Genomic DNA, 24,205 nt, shown 5'->3' on the forward strand with positions numbered 1-24,205 from the left:
CTGAGTTTTTTACGTGTTGGCCTCATAGTGGGGGTGCGAGCGTGGTTGATTATATCCTCATTATTGCTTCTTTCCTCCCATCTAAAACTTTACTATCTCCCATCTTCCCCTTGTGGATCATGCCCTCCTTAGCCTTTCAGTTCGTGTTTCTTCCCACCTTCTACCATCCATCTCTAGTCATCCTACCCAGAAGCACCCCCTTACCTATTCCTATTTTGAGGATAGTGATCAAGACCTCTTCATTTTCCATTTGAAAAGATTCCTTTGCCCCACTAGCTTCATGAATCACAATCAGGTGTCCACCACATTTAAGTCACTAGCTACCGCGATTTGGGAGTCAGCTCTCCTCTCTATCCCTCATCGCTCCATTCCCAATACTCCCAAATCTGTTCGATGGAATACTTGTCCCATGAACCAATGGTTTGATGATGCCTGTAAAACCTTCCACCGCTCCTTACGCTTGGCTTTTGATACTCATTCCCCCACTTTCACCAATTTATGACTCTCCTACAAACGCTTTCTTCACCATAAGAAGCGATTATTTATTGCTTCACAAGGAAGATCCCTTTGTGACATGCTTATTTAGTATCCCAAGTTGTTTTGGTGCATCATGTTCCCCTAGCCTTCACCTCCTCGCGTCTCATTCCTCCACGTTGTATGATATCCCGGGTCAACCCGCTCCCCTTCCCAGCCCACTCCCCCATTGTCATTTATTCTTCACCTCCAACATTTACAAGGTCAACAAACTTATTCAAGATCGACACCATGATCTTGGGCCCTTATCTCTCTACACTCTTTAATAGAGTGGTTTGTTTTGGTTTTCTAGACTCTTGGTCGAGATGCATTATTCACTCGATCCATAAGTCTAGGCTGACCTCAAATCCCAAAAACTATAGGACCATTATAATTGAGCATACATTTGCCAAACTTTATACTACAACATTGAATACTATTTTATCTAGTGAACTTGACAAGAGGAATTGCAGGGCTAAGGGTCAAGTAGGATTCAGGATAGATTACCAAACCATGGATCATATCTTTACACTACGGGCTATTATTGAGGAGGCTTAGCACCACTCGAAGAAAGTCTACTGTTGTTTTGTGGATTTTCGTAAGGCTTTTGACTCCATCCCCAAGGCGGCTATTTTTAAGAGATAGAGATATTGGTATTTCTAAGATCTTAATGATGGCTATCATGAGGTTATATGAGACAGTGATTGGTAGACTCAGGACCATAGAGGGCCTATCCAACCCTATCCAGAGTACCATTGGGGTGAAGCAAGGTTTCCCTCTCTCGCCCACCTTGTTCAAGATCTACGTTGATGAGCTTGAGGCTTTTCTCAGTGACTCTTGGCTTCCAGGTGATGGTTGTCATCTACACCAGGTATTGATCTCAATCCTTCTCTTTGTTGATGATGTGGTTCGTCTTGCTTATTCTCCTGAGGGTCTTTAGAGGATTTTGGATAGACTTGCATCTTTTTGTGACATGAGATAGTTGGTCATGAACCTTGAGAAGACTTGTGTTATGGTCTTCAACGGTTTGAAGACCTCACATCTCCATTTTCACTTTCAGGGTCGGGAAGTTGAGATTGCATCATCTTACACATACCTTGGGGTTAAGTTTTTCCAATCTCTTTTTAGCTTGAGATTAGCCATTGAGCCTTGGATCAATAAAGGGTTGGGTTCCCTTGCCATGCTCAAGAGACAATGCTTCAAACACCACTTCCAGGACACATCATCTAAGCTATTCCTCTTGGATTCCTTAGTAAGACCCATAGTGCTCTATGGTCGAATAGTTTGGGGTCCTTCCCTTTTAGACTCAAATTGGGCCATGATCAAGCATACGCAAACTCTACTCGTCTGTCGGATTATCAGATGTCATAGATCTACTCCCCACAGTATTATTTTGGCTAAGTTTGGAGCTCACCCACTCAAGCTTGCAATCAATTTTGACCTGATCTAGTTTCTCCACTGTCTTCATGGTTTTGCAGACTCGGTTGAAGTCCAAGACAGATACCCTTACTTGGCCTACTACTCCTTAGTTGCTATTGCAGACTTTGATCCAGCTACTAGAGCCCGCTATTGGTATGCTCAGGCTACTATCCTACTGAGTTCAGTTGGGATCTACATCAACCATCTCCCTCCATACTAGTTCTCATTAGATGCTCCTTCTCATCTACTCCCCTCTCGATAGGAGTTGAATGGGCATGTTAGACTTGACATCTACAGGTAGTATATCTTATGGACCTAGGTAGATCCTCCAGGGGGACTACGTCCAAGGATGGCTTTCTACGCCAAGAACTTCTTAGATATTCAGGATGGGATTATTGTTCGCCAGGAGTACTTACACAGATACTGGACACATGCCCTATGTATCTCCCTTGGCTCCTTCAAGGTGGGCTTGCATAGACTCCAGATCTAGGTTGATCACCATATTGCTAGAGAGGATCGGGTGTGCACACTTTGTACCTTAGCTGAGGCAAAATTTGAGACTCTTTTTTTTTTCAAATGCCCCATATACTATGAGATTAGAGGGAGATTTTATTGTCTATTTAGAGATTGCAGGTCCCTCTCATATTTTTTCAAGTACACTGATCAGCATTGCATTGTGCTCTATCTCTATGAGTCCTTGCAACTTTGTGATCATACTTTACAGCTTCCATTTCCCAAGAGTCAAGCGTAGACACAACTTATTATGACCTTCTTCTTGCCCTTAACTCCAGTTTGGGGTGTGAAGTGTCCATACAGTTTCCATAATACATGCCACTCCAGATTTATAAGACCCCACAGGGGACCTCTTCGCTAGCGACACTCCTCTCGTAGCACTCAGCTTCATCACATGACCTCTAATAGCCACATTGATTAGTCACTATTGGACTTTTTCCCTATGAGGACAGATACCTAATTTTTTTCATGATGTCTCCCGCTTTCTTCTTCTTTTGTTGTACTTGTTATTTTGTGGTCATTGTTTGGTGCTCTGTTTGTTTGCTATTTTCTTGGTGTAAGCTTCTAGTCCCATAGACCCTCGTTGTGGTCTTTTGTTGCAATTTAATAATAGTATCTTATCTTATCTTATCTCAATTGGTTGAATATCAATTTGTAGATATTTCACAGCCATTCAATTGGAAATAAGGGACCCAACTAAGATTCTGACATCTTGAAAATTAATTTCAGAAGTTTATTTAAATCATATGATTTGAAAGATCATGCTGAATGGAGAAATACAAATTTAATAATTTGGAAATTTTCAAAAGAATGATTGAATTCACTCAAATCTAGAAAAGATAACTGGAAGTCATATTAAATAAATAATTTGAAATATTATTATTTATTTGTTCTATATATAGAAAGTGGTGAGCCTAAGGAATAATTATAAGCTATATACATATTGTCACCCCACAAATAAATTAAAATCTCCATAATGATTTTCAATAAAGTCTACATATGTAGTTGGCAATAAAAAATTTCTCACAAAGGTTCAAAAGGAAAAGTAATGATTTTTAATCATTAATAATGTTAAAAGGATTATAAGCATTCTTCAAAACTATTAATAAATAAATGTTGATGGAGCCTAAATATGGCATTGAAATGTGATCTCATGAGAAGTTGATGAAACAATGCAAAATGCAAGGGTGGTACCATGGTAATTGTGTGAAAGCCATGTTTACCAAAGCTCATACAACTTACAAGCCATGTGAAGTATTTCTCAATATGCCTCAAACAAATATGGACTCATGGATTGCTATGACTTTCGTATGGGTATAAAATCGATTTGTTAAAGAGGTGTTTGAACTTCCAAGACAAATTTGATGGGTATACAAATCTGATGTACATATCAACGTACATGCCAAAGGGTGGAAAAATGAAACAAGCACAAACTATTTGACAGAGTTCTCCAAGGGAATACATCTCATGAAATGGAATGAGGTCAAGTTACATATGCTTAAGGTGAATTTGATTAACTCTAAAATCTTCAAACAATGCAAGTGGCAAGTGTGAAGTTATTTGCTCTCTACATGTGGCAGATGGAAACTATGACAAATATAAAGATGGAAGTGATTATTGTCAAATGAATAGTGAACAGTTGCAATTATATAAATGATCTTGGGAATGAAATTAGAAGGTTTTAGAAAGCTTTACATCAAATACCGATTGGTCCAATGGCTTCAAAATCACATACTAAGGTTTCATTCCTAAGCTAAAAGTGTTAAATAATTTAAATTAACTTAGTTTTTGCTAAGTTTAATTTTCTTCTTAGTATGTGATGTTTAAAGGTGGTAGACCTTCTGTACCCAAAGCTATAAAAGTTCACACGGCTTAAACATCACACACTAAGACTTGATTCCTAGACTAAAAGTATTAAATAATCAAAGTTGATTTACTTTTTTCAAGCTTAATGCAATGTTTTAAAAGTATCCATATAAACCAAAATTGAATAAAGTGAACTCAACAGAATTGTTAACAATAGATGATCTGTAGAAATTGATATGCAATAACAAATTTGAAGATGGGAAAAAGGATGAAGTCGCATGATGTTTAGGAATAGCTGCAAAGTATGATATGATATCATTAAGTTTGGTGATGAGAGAACAGTTGTGGAGGATATTTCATAAATGAATTGAATAAACTTCTATTGTTAAGGCATCAAAATAATGAAGCATCAGGATCGTCTATAGTGGTACATATGATGGATACAATCAAGCTCTACCAAAAGAAGTGTATATATACAATATCTCCTCTACATGCAACCAAAGTGGTGGAGATTGTTGACAGGTGGAATGAACTTCAGTGTATTGGGATCACTTTTGTGCTTCATATGAATACAATGATCTACATAAATTTATGAGTTTTTGAAGTTTTCTAACTCCACAAACAAGGTTTATCTGGATAATTTAGACTTCAAATTTGGTTACACTTATCCAAAGCTTGTACTAGGTGAAATTTTACTAGAAAAAATCCCCACTTTTATACTTCAATCACAAGAATAGAAATATATTGTGTTGGTTTTTTATTCAACTGAATTTTAACTACTAGGAAGTTTAAACAAAATATGCCTAAAGATATCTAATTCTCATTATCAGCGTACTTGAATAGAACCTAGACCAAGTAACAAGGCAACACTCCTACTCTTCAAGCTCTGCAAAATGTAGGTGGGTGGACCTTAGCTCATCAAAATAATCAGTGTCTAAACATAGGACTGAATCTAAACAAAACAAATTACAACCTTGATTCTTCTATACTTATGCAATAAGATAGGTATACAATACCTTAAATTACACAACCTATAAATCCACAAACTAAGTGAGAGTCTTCCTTTTAACTCTACAACATAAAGAGAAATATGATTTGATTTTAAGATTGCAACAAGAACCATGAAAAGAGACAACAAAAGATATGCAAAGTCTTCAGCTGAGACCAATGCCTTATTTCCACTGGGAACCTCAAGCATGACACCATCAATAGAAATGTCAAAGTACAATGTTAATTATCATGAATTCTTTGTTGCATCTATATTTTAAAATTTCTAAAATATAATATTTGTATGATGATTCATTTTACTTTCTTATTTTTTATACTACTAATTGTAACTTACTCAGGAAGAAACACATAGATTAAATTTGAGGCATGAAAGCATGCAAGATCATTCTACAACAAAGTACACACACATGTGGGAATTGAATTGTATAGAAAAGTTAAAACTTCATATTTTGTATATTTTTTCTAAACCCATTGCACAAGCAATAAATGCTTCTCTAAAGTTGCCAAAAATTAGAATAGGTGTCAATTGGTATGCTTCTCTAAAAGTTGCAACTTGGAAAGAAAAATTGATGAGCCCTTGATGGCAAAGGCAAGCCCTAACATAACTCATTGGATGTTATTTTAATATTTCTAGTAGGCAAAGCTAAAAGCTTCTTGGGACTTCCATGAGGGAAATCAATGAGACTGAAACCCCCTATATATATTTTAATGTTTAGCACTGACATAACTATAGGCTTCACTCAAGGTTGGCACTCTATGCTGATCAATTTAGGGTTTTGGAATCACACAAGCATCCAATGTTGCGTGATCAAATAGGGAATGCAAAGATAAATGGTTCCCAAAATAATCATTCTCAAAAATTAGATTTGGTTCATTAATTTAGGGTTTTGAAATCACACAAGCATTCAATGTTGCATGATAAAATATGGACTACAAAGATAAATGGTGCCCGAAACAATCACTCTCAAAAATTAGATTTGGTTAGACTATCAAAGACATGAAAATCTATTGCATCAAAATGATTAAAGGATGGGAAAAAAACATTATGGTTGATAGATGGTTCCCGAAACAACCACTCTAAAAAATTAGATTTGGTTAGACTATCAAAGAAATCTATGGCATCAAACATATGGGAATAAATCATTAAGGTTGAATATGGGTGTGGTAGTATCAAATATGACTCTAACTACAAAGTTCACAAAGTTTAACTGCATACAATATCTTTTCTACATGCAACCAAACGTGGTGGAGATTGTTGATAGGTGGAATGAACTTCAATGTATTGGGATCACTTTTTTGCTTCATACAAATACAATGATCTACATAATTTTATGAGTTTTTAAAAGTTTTCTAGCTCTACAAATAAGGTTTATCTAGATAATTTAGAGTTTAAATTTGGCTACACTTATCCAAAGCTCGCACTAGGTGAAAGTTTAGTAGAAAAGAATCCCCACTGTTATACTTTGATCACAAGAACAAAAATATATTGTGTTGGCATCTAATTCAACTAAATTTTAACTGCCAAGAAGTTGAAACAAAATATGCTAAAGATAGCTAATTCTCATTATCCATGGCGATCGCTCTTGCTACCACCCATGTGGCGATTCAAACTCCTGCTCTCGCCCATGCTCTCTGGCCAATGTTGGTGTGAAGGTTGCTCGTCCTTTTGTTGCACCCCGATTCCCCACTTCATTTGCTCATGTCGCTCCCTCCACCCTGGTGAATCCTCCTACTGTGGCTAGGGTCATTATCGTTGGACCAAAACCTATTGATCCTGCTTTTGCACTTGCTTTGGCCCCTGCTCATGCGCTTGCTTTTGATCAAGTTCCTGTGCCTATCTTTGCTCGGACTCCTGCATCTGGTTCCGACCATGCTGCTTTTGTTGGGGCTCATCTGGCTGCCTCTCTTTCCCTTCGTCCTCTGGTTGTTGTCGAGGATTCTTCTCCTGTAGCGTCAAAGGTTGTTGTGGGGGGATCAATTATTTCCTATTCGAATGTGGTTGCATTTGAAGTGGGTATTGGTGCTCATATTCTAAAGTTGGGGGCCCATTCGGTTGTGCCCTCTATTAGTCATTCGACAATGCCTATTTCTGTAAGTAAACTAATTGTGATTCAACTAGATTCTGATATTGTTGATTAGGTTTCTACATATGTGGAAGATTACTCTTGCACTGCGACTATTTTTAGGTTTAGGGCTTTTTGGCCTTCTCTTTCAGCTTTGCATGCTTGGATCTCCAAATTCTGGGAACCAATCATTTCAAACTCAGCTCAGATTTACCATGTAGCAAAGGGTTTTTTTATTGTGAAATTTGCTAATGCTAATGACAGAAATTCCATCATGGGTTGTGGCTTCTCTTGGGAAGAAAGGTTCGCAAGCCTTGGTATCTAACTTTTAATTCGAATACTTAAACCTTTAATAAGATTCCTCTTTGGGTTCGGTTGTCGAACCTCCCCCTTCACTTTTGGTTGGATTTAGTGTTGGAGGCTGTGGGGGAGGCTCTTGGGGATTCTTGATGTTTGATGTGGTTTCCTCCAACATTTATAGGATGACATATGTCTGCATCCTTCTGGAGATTGATGTCTCCAAGGGGCTTCCAGAAAAGATAAAGTTGGCTTCTCCAAATGGGTCTTGGATTCAACTTTTTGATTATGAAGGTATCCCCTTTAGATGCAGGAAATGTCATATGATTGGTCATCTCGTTGCGCAATGCTCCTCTAACAAAGTCCATTCGAAGAAATCACCTTCTTGGTGGTTGGGGGTTTCAAATGATCACTATATGTTTCAAAAATGGTCTACCATGGTAGATGGGTTGGATTGCTCCTCTTGCTGATTCGGATGAGAATTATGTTGTTGTCTCTGGATTTGAATTGTCCCTTCGACTACTGACACTTCTCTTGCTACTGACACTTCTCTTGTTGGTGACTATTGATTCAATTGTTGTCCCTTTAGCGGATTTGAGTCAGAAGGTTGATGTTGTCCCTTTTTCTGTCTTTGACTCTATCTAGAACTCTGTTGCTGGTGGTTTTCCTGTAGCAATGGTTTTGGGGGTTAGTGGGGATTGGCAAAAGGCTGCTGGGAAGGTGGAGGATGGTTGGACATCAATCAAAGGGGAAAAAAGGCAAGTCCACCAAACCCTCATTTGATGTCTTTACATTCTCAAAAGTTGGGACCAAAATGTAAATCTTGATGGCCTTTGGTTTCTTGGGCTATTTGCCCTCTTGTGAGTAACTTGGTTGTGTCCCTCTAGTTTGTCGAGTTGTTTTCCATAGTTGTTCTATGCTCCTCATTGTTATATCTTTCTTCTCTCTTTCTTCAAGGTTTCAAGTCCTTTCAAAACTTGTTTTTACTTAATCAAAACGTACTAGAATAAAACCTAGACCAACAAGGCAACACTCTCTCTACTTTTCAAAACTCTGCAAAACCTAAGTGAGTGGACCTTAGATCATTAAAATAACTAGTGTTAAAACATAGGTGTGAATCTAAACAAAACGAATTACAACCCTGATTCTTCTATACTCATGCAATAAGATAGGTATACAATACCTAAAATTACACAACCTATAAATCCACAAACTAAGTGAGGGTCTTCCTTTCGGCTCTATAACATAAAGGGTGTTAGAGTTTTAGGTGACTCTACAACACCCCTAGGATAAATTGTAAGACCAAGATAAATTCCACAAAAGAATGGCAAGACAATTGCATGAAGATGCAAGAATGCTATTATTGATAATGGACTTTATTGAGACATCCAATGGATTGATTTAAATGTACATAATAGGCCTCCTTATATAGGAGAGGCAATAAGAGACAATGATAAGGAGAAGATAAGCTATCACCCACACAAGGTGGAATCACGTTTCCACCAAAGGTGGATTATCTTCCATTATGCAATGAAGTATGTGCGATGACGAGGATGATAATTTGATTAGTATACTAAAGGTGGAATGAGATTAACAACTATGACCACCTAGAGTCGAATTCTCCTACACCATGTGTTTAATTGAGGTGCAAACTCCTAAGTGTCTCAATCACAAACTACTATGCAATACATTATCCTAAGTAAGCTTAAGTAAGTGTAATAAGTGAATATTTAATTACACCAACAAAGGGAAATATGATTTAATTTTAAAATTGCAACAAGAACCATGAAAAAGAGACAACAAAACATATGCAAAGTCCTCAGTTGAGATCAGTGCCTTATTTCCATTGTACCTCAAGCATGAGGCACAATACCACTTGCACAACATAGTTTCTAACATAGCATTAGATCAGAGAAATATTGTCTTACAATACTCTCTATCAACACCAATAATGTAACCTACTTATCAAATCCATGAACACTTCGGCAATATGTGTTATCATTAAACAGCTTAGTTGATTCCTTGAATCAAAGTAAAACAAAGAAATATGTATCTCACAAGACACCACCTGCACTAAATCCTTGATTCATTCATTTGAAACTTGATGCAACATTACAGTGGAGAGAGGAGAGATCTTAATAGCATTTTATTCCTTGAAAACCCTTGTTATCTCTTCTATACAATAAAACTATGACTCAACAGATACAAAAAAACCCTACAAAGACTCAACATGAATCCATTAATCCGCTCAAGAAAAATGTACAATGTGTTGCTCAAGACATGAAAAACTTGCTAGAAAGGTGGAATCACAAGCTAATAACTTGCTCAAGCAACTAGAACCAACCCTATACAATGAGAGGAGAAGATATTACAATGTTTTCCAATGACAAGGATCCTACCCTTCCTCAACCAACGAGACTGCCACCTACAATTCAAAAAAAAGCAAATATGTTGCAAAATAACCAACGGAAGAAACACAAACTGAGCCAACAAAGGGACCAACAAGATTGGTTCTAATAGGGATCTCAACCCAATTCACTTTTGCCATCGCAAGGGAATGCACAACAACATTTGAACCAATCACCTCACAATTCGCAAAAATGCCAAAAGTTGCACTCTAAGAAGAAATGATGTCATGAGCAACAAGAGAGGAAGACTCAACAATGGGGGAAGCATGAGCTCTCTTGAAGCAACAATATAGTGTTCAAAAGAAGCCCCCTTCCTCCTAGAAGAAGCCTTATTAATCTTTGGCCTTTGAAGATCGAGGTAATGAGATATTGACAGCTAAGATTCAAAGAAATGCAATAGATGATGGATTAAGTTGAGGACAAGGAGAGAATGGAGCTATGGAGAGCAATGGAGAGGAGGGCTCAATGCAATTATGTATAGAGATTATCAACTGATAAGGAGTGTTGAGGCCAAAAACCTCTAAAGCACATTTGACAAAAATCCACCCAACATTTTGAGAAAATATTGTAGTGAACAGGTGTTGTCAGAAGCAATAGTCTATTGGACCCATCAAAAAGAGCATGACAAGCTTTATTTATTAATCCCAACCAAAATATCTAATGGAAATAAAGTAAGAATCAAGAATCCAAAACCCGATGTTTAACAAGATCGATAGTCCAAATTTGAATTTCGACAAATTATCATAAGCCACTCAACTATCAAACCTAAACACATGATGTCACAAATTGTTGTCCATTCATGTCAATGACAAGTTCATAGGTTAAAAAATTGACTAAATGCAATTAAAACATAACTGTAGAGACACCTATATCATTCATGTCAATGACAAGTTTATAGGTTAGAGAATTGGCTAAATGCAACTAAAAAATAACTATAGAAAGACACCTAAATTGTTGGGAAAACATTAGATGACTACTTTAATATTATAACTTTTGTACCTTACATAGAATATTTTTATACTCACATCACCAATCATTCTTTAACATCTTTTATACATATATAAAAACTTTTGCTTCATGGGATAGCTTATCAACCTCGTCAAACCATTAATTTTCATGGTGCATCCTACCAAACCAACATTTTCTTTATTGTGAGTAATTGTGGTTAAATTGTTTATGAGGGCAAAAGCAATGCGACAAAACACAATGACTAACAACATTTTCCTTATTAACTGTGATTAAATTGTTTAAGGGGAAAAACACAATGCGACTAAACACAATGACTTAGCATTTTTTATGTTGCTAGGAATCACAAAGTAGAGCAACCTACAAAACAAAATTATACTTTCTTTATTTTTTGAGCAACTCTTCAAACTTTAGTCCCTTTCAAAATTGGTCAATTTTTTGTTACATGTAGTTCAATATAACCCATTATTATATCTCACTTATCAATGTATGATTATGTTTTGTTTAAGCTCATAGATGGAGCATTTTTTTGCAGTTTTAATATGAAAAACAATTACGCTAGCTATAAATCAAAGCATCATCATTTGATCTATCCACATTCAGTGTCATGAAAAGAGTCCCCGATAATTTTTTTAAAACTACAGAAGCTTTCTTATAGCACTTATTTCACAAAACAATGGATGCATATACTATAAATACTCCCGACCCTTCAGCTGCCACAACCATACAAACCAAATTCCAATATCGATCATCCAATTCTCCAATTGGCAACAGGCAAGACAAAAACAATTGAAAACATACAAGAAGCTCCTTGATTTTCATAAATGTCCTATTGTAGTACAATAATAAACTGTCCTGTTGACCACGATTGCAATTTCGAAAATACCAACGAACATAATACGCTGTCTTTTCGATTCCTTATCTGGAATAAGATTTGATAAATGCCATATTTGATTTTCGATTATCGATACCAATAAAATCTTCTAATGATATTTATCTATCATTTTGTATTTGATATTCTATAATTCTGTACAGCCTTACTGAGAGAAACTACAGTTACGATACATATTCAATTGTTCCCTCCAGCAATTCCATTAACCATTTAACAATCCAATTCTTACATTATGCATCAGAAATTACCGATTACTACATAAACCTGTTCTATTCTACTGAATGTCCCAATTCTTGATCTTGCCAAACGCAAAATGTCAATATTACAATCCAATCTATTGCAATATATATAAAATAATGCCAACACCATATAGGCTCCACAAAAGAAAAGGATTGAACAGACCTTAAAAAAGGTTCAAGCATTATTCCCAATGTCATGTTCACTCCAATCTTGAAAAAATAAAGACACCATTTTGTACTTGGACTTCTATAATTCTGTACGGCCTTTACTGAGAGAAACTACAGTTACGACACATATTCAATTGTTTCATCCAGCAATTGCATTTAGCATTTAACAATCCAATTCTTATATCATGCATCAGAAGTAACCGATTACTACATAACCCTATTCTATTCCATTGAATGTCCCAATTCTTGATCTTGCCAAACGCAAAATTTCAATATCACAATCAAATCTATTACAATATATCAAAAATATGCCAACACCATATAGGCTCCACAAAAGAAAAGGATTGAACAGAGAAAAAAAAACGTTTCAAGCATAATTCCCAATGTCATGTTCACTCCAATCTTAAACGAATAAGGGTCCCACAAAAGAACATGCCCTCCAAAATAATTTCTTTCATATTAAGCAAGCTCCATCACACAGCCACAGCTAATAATTCTCATTACAATGTTGTGATCAAGTACACGTTGTTTTCTTCTTCCCTGGCTTTTTCTTTTTGTTACCACCACTGTACCACACTATAAAGACCGTAGTGACTACCCTGAAAACAGATAAAACATGCACGAAAAATTCCACCAGAATGCAGGCAACATTTGTGTCACGTAGGGAACATCCTTTGATGTCTCTGATATTTCAACTGACACCTTTTGCAAAACAAGGGAATAGAAAAGAAAAACATGACAAATTAGCCTTACCCTGATAGCTCAAAGAAAGAAATGAGCAGCGAAAATGAAGAGCATTAAGAACATGTATAAAATATTTTGATTAAAGGAGAGAATTTTTCAAATTGCAGACTCAACATATGAATAATGACAGTTGCAATGAGATTAGATCCCTTAAGCCTGTTTGCTTCCACAAAATGGCGTGTGGACAATTTTTTTGAAACCATCCTTATTAATATCATATAAAAATGAAACTATACCCGAAGTCTAATGTTAACAGTCAACTTCTATGAAACAGTCACCGATCTCATTCTGAAACAGTCAACTTCTATGAAAATCTCAAGACTCCACAGTAAATGCGACCAGCTATATTCTATCAGCAATTCAACAAATTCAAGATTCTATTAAATTTGTAGTCATAAATTTTGATAAGAACCAGTGCAGTCATATTTCATTATCTCCCACTACACAATGCAGGTATAAATTAAATTATTTTCAGATACTTCACTGAGGTTGGATGTTTCCCAACAATATTCCCGCCCAATATGACACTAACATGGCTGTCTAATGCCTACAGCTACTGAAATATTTCTTTATCATATCTTTGCCAATTTCATGGGAAGGGCAGAGTATCCAGATGCCTTTCAAATCTTATGTACAGGACATGACTATAATTAAATGACAAAAGAATGAATCTATTCCTCTTCCAATGGAGGGATTCCAGGATTTAAGGTTTTAACATGAGAACCTGCATTATCGGGTACCGCCAATGACCTTATTGGTATTCATTAAGGAGCCTTCCTCATTTCTCTACCATCCAGGGCTGTACCTCAGCTGGAGCCAAGGGAACTAAGGCATGGGTTAATAGCAAAGAACCAAAACTCGGAATCTGGCAAGGCCGACTCGACTCGTGAATTGGACCGGAATCAGCTACAAATTGGCTATGAATCAGCAAAGTGAAAAAACCCTTGAAATTTAAATATTTTGACAATTCAAACTTATTTCATGCACCCTTTATTGAATATAACTTGTAAACACTACAACATCATCAAAGAGAAGCTAATATACATAAACAAAGAACATAAATGATAAATCCATCACATACGTAAAATGTAAATTGTAATTTGTAGCTGAAGTAAATAGAAAACATAGGATCATATTCCATCGATATATAAAAGTATAAATGTTGTCAAATCATAAACGTATGTAAAATGAAGATTCATAAAACCAATGACATCAAATCATAAATGTATGTAAGATGAAGATCCATGTATATCCGTAAACAAAATGAAAAGACAAGTCTATCTGTTCTAGCTCTAGCTCAAATGTATCTCACTTTTCCTCTTTTTTTGTCATCCTCCACTGTAATGTCCCTTTCCAATAGGCCACTAAACAAAACCCTAAATTTAATACACTGCTGAAGTATATTGCTGAAATATGGAAATAATAGTGCCCATGTATTCATTCAATGAAAACCAAATGTTTTTACAAATGATATGGCAATTTTCATCACTGAAACATATGACATGGCACATTAAAGAGAAACCCTAACTGGCCATATACTTGTTACAACTACAAACTGAAATGAAGAACTTGGATTGATCAGATACTGGAGATTGACTGCTGAAGATGATATGGTGTAAGTGCAACTCCCCTTGAAACTCCACTCCAGCAATTAAGCACAAGTGAAAGGACTGAAATATCCTTCCCTCAGCTGCAATAATTCAGGTGATCTTTCACACCCTCAAAATTGCGTACCAATTGAGAGTTTTCCTTCTCAATGGCCAATTGTGACTACTTGCAGAAACCCTAAGCTCCACAACGCACATTAACAAAAATCAATAATAAATCTCGATGATAGGCAATGAGCCCTCAATGCCTATTTATTCTTTTTTCCTCAATAGGTCGGCCTCTTTTTTTTTAATAATTTCTCTGCTCCTTCCAACAACCTCTAGAGCATTATTTTATTTAATGACTTTATAAGATATATCACTTAATTAAATATAAAGTTACCTTGTAATATATTTTTTTTTATCAATAACTTTATAAATAATTAATTCCTCCAAAACGGGGACATTACAGGTCCGCCCCTCCTAAAATTGCTTGACCTCAAGCAATCTTAATGTTAGATGCTACAAAATCACTTCTCCCTCCCAAGTAACATCTTCAATAGGTAAATCTTTCCCCTTAACCAGAGACTCTCTAATTACTCTCCTACGAAGTTGCTTCTCTCTACTATCCAGGATGGATTTTGGCACTAAGATCAATTTTTCCTCATCATCCAAGGGAGGTAATATTGTAGAAGGCATCACATTTTGACCCAACGCTTTTTTGAGACGTGATACATGAAACACATTGTGCACTCTACTATCTGCAAGAAGCTCCAACTCATAAGCCACCTCACCAACTCGCCCGACGATCTTGAATGGTCCATAATAGCATGGCTTGAGTTTCTCTACACCACTCTTTTTGATAGTGGACTGCTTATATGGCTGCAACATGAGGTAAACCATATCATTTACCTCAAAGTTACGCTCAGTCCTCTTCTTGTCTGCATACTGCTTTTGCTGGTTCTGAGCTCTAGCAATGTTGTCTCTGACAGTAGCAACTATATCCTTACTTTCCTGTAATAGTTCACTTGCAAGAGGTACCCGACTGTCTCCCAACAACAAATCTAAGAAACTAGGTGCCTCATAGCTGTAAAGTGCCATGAAGGGTGTCATTTGTATAGTCATATGGTATGTAGTATTATAACAATACTCACAAAGATATATCCATCAGACCCAAGCTCACTTTTGATCTGCCACATAATTCCTCAAATACCCTTCCACCCATTTGGTTACAATCTCTGTTTGACCATCAGTCTATGGGTGATAACTAGTGCTACGTGTAAGCTCAGTACCACACAACCGAAATACCTCCTGCCAAAAGTGACTCATGAAGCTGCTATCCCTATCACTCACAATGCTCTGAGGCAAACCATGTAATCTGAAAACCTCCCTGAAGAAGACCTCTGCCACCTAAGCTGCTGAGTATGTAGTAGCAATAGGGAAGAAGTGAACATATTTTGTCAACCTATCCACCACCACATAGATACAATCGCGCCCCTAGGCCCTGGGCAAGCCCGTAATAAAATCCATAGAGATGCACTCCCACTTCCTGTCAGGAATAGGAAGTGGTTGTAGGAGCCCTGCTGGATAAGTATGCTCTTGTTTGTTTTGCTGGCAAACATGACACTCACGCACATACTGCAAAACATCAGCCTTAAGTCCCTTCCAAGTGAACCGTTCTTGTACTAACCTGTAAGTCTTGAAATACCCAAGATGGCCTGTTGTAGGTGAATTATGGAATGCTCTCAAAATCAACTACTTCACTTTCGATCCTGGGACTAAGTAAATCCTGTTCTTGTAGATGATCAAATCATCTATGAGAGTGTATCTGGTGTTGATTGTTGTTCCCTCCACTATAGCAAAGGCCCACGTGTCTTTGGCATATTCTGCTACAATCAAGTGTCGCCAATCCTCTGATATCTGAATCATAGAAGTGAGGTGTGGCCTACGGGATAAAGCATCCGCAATAATATTCTATGTCCCCTTAACATATGTGATATCAAAATCATATGCTTGTAACTTCCTCACCCACTTCTGCTGACAATCATTCAAGTCCCGCTGTCCCAAAAAGTGCCTCAAACTATTATGATCAATTTTAATACAAAATTTGCTGCCCACAAGATACTGTCTGAATTTGGCCAAGGCATGCATGATGGCCAACATCTCTTTATCATATATGTTGAATGATCTCTCAGGCCCTCTGAGTTTCCTACTCTCATAAGCTATAGGATGCTTGTCCTGCATGAGTACAGCACCAACTCCCTCTCCAGAAGCATCACATTGAAGCTCAAATGGCTTCGTGAAATTAGGCAATGCTAATACTAGGCATGTAGTCATTATTTCCTTGAACCGCATAAAACACTCCCGTGCCTCCCGAGTCCACACAAATGCCCCTTTCTTCAACAAATCTGTCATGGGCAATGCATGTTGTGAGTAGCCACTGACAAACCTGCAATAGAATCCACATAGACCAAGGAAACCTCTTAACTGTGTAAGGTTCTTTGGTGGTGGCCAATCAACAATAGCACGGATCTTTTTAGGATCCATTCGCACTAATGATGTGTCCAAGATACAACAATTATGTCATTCCCAAATCACATCTGGACTCCTTGGCATACAAGGACTCCCTCTATAAAATACTCAATACTATCTCCAAGTGCTCTAAATGTTCTTGCCATGTCCTGCTATAGATCAAAATATCGTCAAAGAATACCAACAGAAATTTTCCTCAACTGATGGTGGAAGACCTTGTTCATAGTGGACTGAAAAGTGATAGGTGCATTAGTCAAACCAAAAGGCATGACTACAAACTCAAAGTGCTCACAATGACACCTAAAAGCAGTTTTCTCAATATCCTGCTCTCGAACTCTAATCTGGTGATAGCTTGATCTCAAATCAATTTTTGTGAAATAACAAGCCCCATGCAATTCGTCTATCAACTCATCGATGCGTGTGATGGGATACCTATTCTTTATAGTTCTCTTATTCAACACCCTGTAATCAATACACATTCGTAGAGTACCATCCTTCTTTTTTACCAAAACAACAAAAGATGCAAAAGGTGACTTACTTGGTCTGACGTGTCCCATGCTAGCAACTCCTTGATGGTCCTCTCAATCTCATCTTTGAGTCATTTTGGGTGCCGGTATGGTGTGATCATGACAGGCTTAGCACCTTTCTCCAGCTCGATAATGTGCTCAATGCCTCTGTCTGGTGGCCTGCCTGGTGGGATCTCGCTAAAAACCTTCTCATACTTGATTCTCAATTTCTGAATATCTGGATGATATTCAATCTTATGCTGCTCTTCTTGGGTAGGCATCAAGGCGCATATTGCAACCCACTCTATATTATTATGCCTAGCTAATCTCTCCAACCGCCTAAATGAGATAGTCCTAACATCACCATTACGGATAGCCTTCAGCACATGAGTCCTGCCCTCCACCACGAATCGTATCTCCATATCCTCCAATCTCAGGGTAACCTCCTTCAAAGAATGTAGCCACTGCATCCCAAGTACTATGTCCATGTCACCGATGTTGACCACATGATTGTCCGCCTTAAACTCATAGTTGTTCAAGCGCAAAGGTAGATCTCGCACCATCCTGTCACAACGAAGAGTATATCCATTGGCTACCTTGACTCTCAGTGCCTCGAACTCCTCAGTAATGACTCCATGCCTCTCCACAAATCGTGCATCAATGAAATTATGTGTGGCACCTGTATCCAACAGAGTAATAACCTTTTGTCTTGCCAAGACTCCCCGAAATCTGAAAGATCCCTCTCTTTGAATACTAAACAGATGTGCCTCCTGTAAATGTAGCTTTGGAGCCTCTTTTTTCTCAGCACTATCTACCTCTTGTTCACCCTCTGCCTCATTAGGATCCTCATCATGGTGCTCTAAGATGTCTGAATCTAAACCTTCGTAATAAGCCCACATCACTCGGTTAGCCTTCCCCTTAGGCCTCATAGGACAATCATGACCAAACTCATAAGGACCTTTGCAAAATAAGCATAGCTTCTTCCTACGCAGGTCATTTAGTGTTTCCATATCCCAAGGTGCATCTGGCTTGCCTTTTGAGTCACTATCCTTCTCTTTACCCTTGCTGAATTCCCCTTTGTTATCTCTAAATGATAAAGAACCCTTTGAACTAAACCGGTTTGCTGGAGCTGCAAGTTCCATACTGTGGGCTTTCTTCATGGCTTCCTGTAATGTAGGAGGATCAAAGGCCTTTACCCACCCCTTGAGTGGTTCAGTTAATCCCTCTGTGAATAAAATGACTAGCCTCCTTTCTGAAATGTCAAGCACCATCACTGCAAGCTTCTGGAAGTCATTGATAAATTGTTCTAAGCCTCCTCACTGTCTCAACTTGGCTAACTCCCGGAAATAAACTTCAAGATTTTTTTTATCAAACCTTTCTATCAATCTATCCACAAACTCTTGATAAGTGGTTACCTGATTGTGTTGCAATCTGATCATGCCATGTGTCCACCAATCATGTGCTGCCCCATCTAAGTGTAAAGTGACATACTTGAGTGCTTCAAATTTTGTCATAGTCTTCAGAGATAGGAAAGTATCCACCTTATGATTCCAAGCACGAGCAGTCATTTTTCCACTGCCATCAAACGTGGGTAATACCAACTTGTTGGTGACCTGTTGCAACTCACTGTGTTTATCTACCTACTTCTGCCTGGCAGCTCTGTAGTTTAGGTACCTGTCAAATGTCCATCCATCCTGTACATATTCTGGTAATGAATCCCACTCATTCCTCACTTGTCGGAGTTCATCTACAATATCTATTACCATAGCATCAGGTGTGCGTGCTGGAGTTTCTTCTCTAAATGTAGGACGTGTGGGTTTGTTAGCTGTTCGAGACCGTGTCCTATGTTGTGATCCTACTATGCTTCTATCATCCTGGTCATTATTATGATTATTTCTCCTATTTTCCCCAATCAAATGTTGCATCATAACCATCATTGCCTGTGTTCTTGCCTCTATTGACTATAGAAGCCTCTCTTGATGCTGTAAAGTCTCATCATCTCGCACACTTCTGGATGGGCTTTGAGAACGTCTCTCAGCCATATTCTTAGTTATGCTGGTTCCCTGTGTAAATTAGTTGGATAAACCCTATCAGGCTAGCAGGAAACCTACTCTGATACCACTGTAATGTCCCTTTCCAATAGGCCACTAAACAAAACCCTAAATTTAATACACTGCTAAAGTATATTGCTGAAATATGGAAATAATAGTGCCAATGTATTCATTCAATGAAAACCAAATGTTTTTAACAAATGATATGGCAATTTTCATCACTGAAACATTATGACATGGCACATTATAGACAAACCCTAACTGTTCGTATACTTGTTACAACTACAAACTGAAATGAAGAACCTGGATTGATCAGATACTTGATATTGACTACTGAAGATGATATGGTGTAAGTGCAACTCCACTTGAAACTCCACTCCAGCAATTAAGCACAAGTGAAAGGACTGAAATATCCTTCCCACGGCTGCAATTATTCAAGTGATCTTTCACACCCTCAAAATTGCGTACCAATTGAGAGTTTTCCTTCTCAATGGCCAATTGTGACTACTTGCAGAAACCCTAGGCTCCACAACGCACATTAAGAAAAATCAGTAATAAATCTCGATGATAGGCAATGAGCCCTCAATGCCCCTATTTATTCTTTTTCCCTCGATAGGTCAGCCTCTTTTTTTTTAATTATTTCTCTGCTCCTTCCAGCAACCTCTAGAACATTATTTTATTTAATGACTTTATAAGATATATCACTTAATTAAATATAAAGTTACCTTGTAGTATATTTTTTTATCGATAACTTTATAAATAATTAATTCCTCCAAAACGGGGACATTACATTCACAAATAGAAGGCCTTTTAGGATTATAAGAAAGAGAAATATGAAAAAAAAAATCATCAAAAAAGTTACATTTTTTTAATGTTTTTAAGTTGCCCAATTGGGCTGCCCGATCTTTCGAGTTGAATCATGCCGACTCATGCCAACAAATCGCCGATTCGATTCACTGATTCTCATAAAATCTTCTTGCTTGAATCGAACCGCTGAATCATGTGAATTGTGTGAATCACCACAATTCTCATTATTCTAGTTAATAGAAACAATTTAAGAAACAAAGACTTAAAACATTTAAAAATATAATACGCATTGCACACATAACTAAATAGCTCTATTGTGGAGCTAGTAGAAGTGGCACTGTTGTGACTGGCACAAGTGCATTTAGTTCAAAGCAACTAATTGCTGATTCAGCTGCTCCCGTGAAGAGCAATACGATGATTATATTTGGAGTTCATGTTTGACCACAAACATTGATTATTTGGTTTTTCCTATGCCATAGATATCAAATGAGCTATTCCATAAGAAATAAGTCATTTTATACTTCTATATTGTTGATTATCACGAATGCTTTGTAAGTTTGTTGCATCTATATTTTAAAATTTCTAAAATATAACATTCGTATAATGATTCATTTAACATTCTTATTTTTTGTACTACTAATTGTAACTTACACAGGAAGAAACACAGAGATTAAATTTGAGGAATGAAAGCATGCAAGATCATCCTACAACAAAGTGTATACATGTGGGGATTTAACTATATATAAAAGATAAAACTTTATATTTGTATATTTTTCTAACCCCATTGCACAAGCAACAAATGCTTCTCTAAAGTTGCCAAAAATTAGAATAGGTGTCAATTGGTATGCTTCTCTAAAAGTTGCAACTTGAAAAGAGAAATTGATGAGCCTTTAATGGCAAAGGCAAGCCCTAGCATAACTCATTGGATGTTATTTTAATATTTCTAGTAGACAAAGCTGAAAGCTTCTTGGGACTTCCATGAGAGAACTCAATGAGAGTGAAACCCCCTATATATATATATATGTCAATGTTTAGCACTAGCATCATTTAACTATAGGCTTCACTCAAGGTTGGCACTCTATGCTCATTAATTTAGGGTTTTGAAATCACACAGGCATCCAATGTTGCGTGATCAAATAGGGAATGCAAAGATAAATGGTTCCTGAAACAATCATTCTCAAAAATTAGATTTGGTTCATTAATTTAGGGTTTTGAAATCACACAAGCATTCAATGGTGCATGATCAAATACGGACTGCAAAGCTAATGGTGCTCGAAAAAATCACTCTCAAAAATTTGATTTGGTTAGACTATCAAAGAAATGAAAATCTATTGCATCAAAAAGATTAACAGATGGGAAAAAAATATTAAGGTTGATAGATGGTTCTCACAACAATCACTCTTAAAAAATAGATTTTGTTAGACTATCAAAGAAATCTATGGCATCAAACAGATGGGAATAAATCATTAAGGTTGAATATGGGAATGGTAGTATCAAATATGACTCTAACTACAAAGTTCACAAAGTTTAACTCCATACAATATTTCAGAATTATACTCTTTTCCTGACCGCACTACATTACCAAAACATTTATCTCTAAAGTTGTCAACATCAGGCTTAGGTGTTAACTGGGATGCATCTCTAAGAGACTAAAACCTGGGACTTGAAAATGGAAATCAATGAATCTTTCATATAAGATATCGAGTTCTAAGCATAACTCACCAACAAAAACTTCTATAAAGTTACAAAAGTAAGCATAACTGGATGAATTTGGAATTTCCAAGGAGAAATCGATAAGGGTGACACCATCAATAGACATTTCAATGTACAATGTTAGTGTTCTTGCCTCAAAGTTGGCCCTCCAAGCTCATGAATTTGGGGTTTTCAAATCACAGAGGCATCCAATACCCCACATGATCAAAAAGGAACTGCTAGGATAGAAAATTTCATAAACAATCATCCTCTCAAAGTTTAGATTGAAAGTTGGGCCATCAAAGGATTATATAACATCAGAAAGATTAGAAGTTCCTAAATTGCTATAAGAGCCGAATAAACAATACTACTCGGGCCACTGACATAAATCAGCCCCCCCATAGGGCTTGCCTCAAAGTTGAATTTCCAAGCTAATTTATTTAGGTTTTGAAATCACAGAGGCATCCAATACCCACATGACCAAAAGCACTGCATGATATTAAAAATCTGGAAACAATTACCCTCAAAGATAAGATGTGATGTTAGGTTATCAAAAAGTCTATGACATCGAAAAGGTTGATAGATCCTAAATATTAGTAATTGATAAATAAACATAAATTGTATTATGGCTCACTTCATATTCTTATATTCCTAATCATTATTTGTATCTTAGATGGTAAGAAAGGTATACTCTGACTTTGAGATCTGGGGTACGCAAGCTCTCACTCTAACTACAAACTATAAATGGATGGGATTTCATTGTGTACAAGGCTTCATTGTTATACCTTTTTCTGACCCTCCCTTCATTAACGATAACTGCTTATCTCAAGTTGCCCAAAGTAGACACGGATGTCAACTGGGATGCTTCTCTAAAATTTGCAACTTGGAATGAGAAAAACACTTGGGCTTTCATAGTAAAGGCCAAGTCCCTAGCAACTTATAGTAACTTACTAACAAATGTGTCTCTAATATTACCAAAAGAAGAAATAGCTCAATGTTTCTCTAAAGTTTGGGAGTTCCACTAGGCAAATCAATGAGGGAGAAAACCCCAATAGACATATCACTGTAATACTAGCATACCTAACCCTCAGACTTACCTCAACGTTGCCCATCCGAGCTCATTAATTAGGGTTTTCGAATCAAGGGGGCGTCCAATATCCACATACCCAAAAGGGACTGCAAAGATCAAAGGTTATGAAATCAACTCCTCCCAAAAATTAGACTTGATATTAAGTCGTCAACGAATTCTACGATATTAAACAGTTAAAATGTCCTAATTTAGAATAAGAGTCCAATAAACATAGCTCAACTTAGCTTAAATCTAGAGAGAAATCAGTTATATCCGTATCATAGGGAAACTTAACATCATTCAAATTTCAGTAAGAATTGTAAAAAATAAATAAATCCAGAGCAAAGTTATGACAACCACAATTCAGTACCCGCATAATTCCAAAACACGACAGTGTATTAGGATCTCTTATTCCAGTTGCAAAATATATATATATATTCAAACTTCGAATAAAAACATATTGTAAATCTATGGCCGAATAAGACAAAAATAAACCCTAGAGAGGACTGAGAAGCTGAGAAAGAGAAGGCTTGGGATCGGAATTCATGCCAATAATGATGATCAATGGGATGAAGCCATAGTGGGCGCCGACCTTGGCTTTCTTCATTGCAAAAGTAGTCCACTCCTTAACGAAATCTAAGGCCTCGTCCTTTCTTGAGCGGACCTTGCCCTTGCTTTTTGCCTTGCCCTTCCCCTTCCCTTTCATTTCTGTAATCACTGCCATTGCAACTGCAGCTCCTTCAAAACCCTTACACAGTGTTCCGCACCAAACACCCTCTTAGGTGAGATCTCCTAAAGCACCAAAACTTCGGTTCAAAGAAATAATGAATTAGGTTTGCGTAACTTGAGAGGCAACAACCATGTTATCAATTTTTTAGGGATAGCAAATTAAATGCAGCTCAAACCTTATATTACTAGCGGAGAGG

General features: G+C 37.1%; 1 protein-coding gene and 1 pseudogene across 1 annotated transcript; one reads left to right on the top strand and one right to left on the bottom strand.

The window, feature by feature from the left end:
- The window catches only part of LOC149530401 (protein TOPLESS-RELATED PROTEIN 2-like), a 38,483-nt pseudogene extending 24,511 nt beyond the window's left edge, over nt 1–13,972 (top strand).
- A 9,685-nt stretch (nt 13,973–23,657) lies between these two features.
- On the bottom strand, nt 23,658–24,003 carry LOC149530402 (mitochondrial import receptor subunit TOM7-1-like). The gene has a single exon (XM_089809463.1). The coding sequence runs from the start codon at nt 24,001–24,003 to the stop codon at nt 23,776–23,778; it is 228 nt and encodes a 75-aa protein (XP_089665589.1). The 3' UTR covers nt 23,658–23,775.
- Nucleotides 24,004–24,205: the final 202 nt, after the last annotated feature.

Source organism: Cupressus sempervirens, chromosome 11, assembly GCF_028749045.1.
Source record: "Cupressus sempervirens isolate cs-2001-9-10 chromosome 11, ASM2874904v1, whole genome shotgun sequence".
Classification (NCBI taxonomy): Eukaryota; Viridiplantae; Streptophyta; class Pinopsida; order Cupressales; family Cupressaceae; genus Cupressus; species Cupressus sempervirens.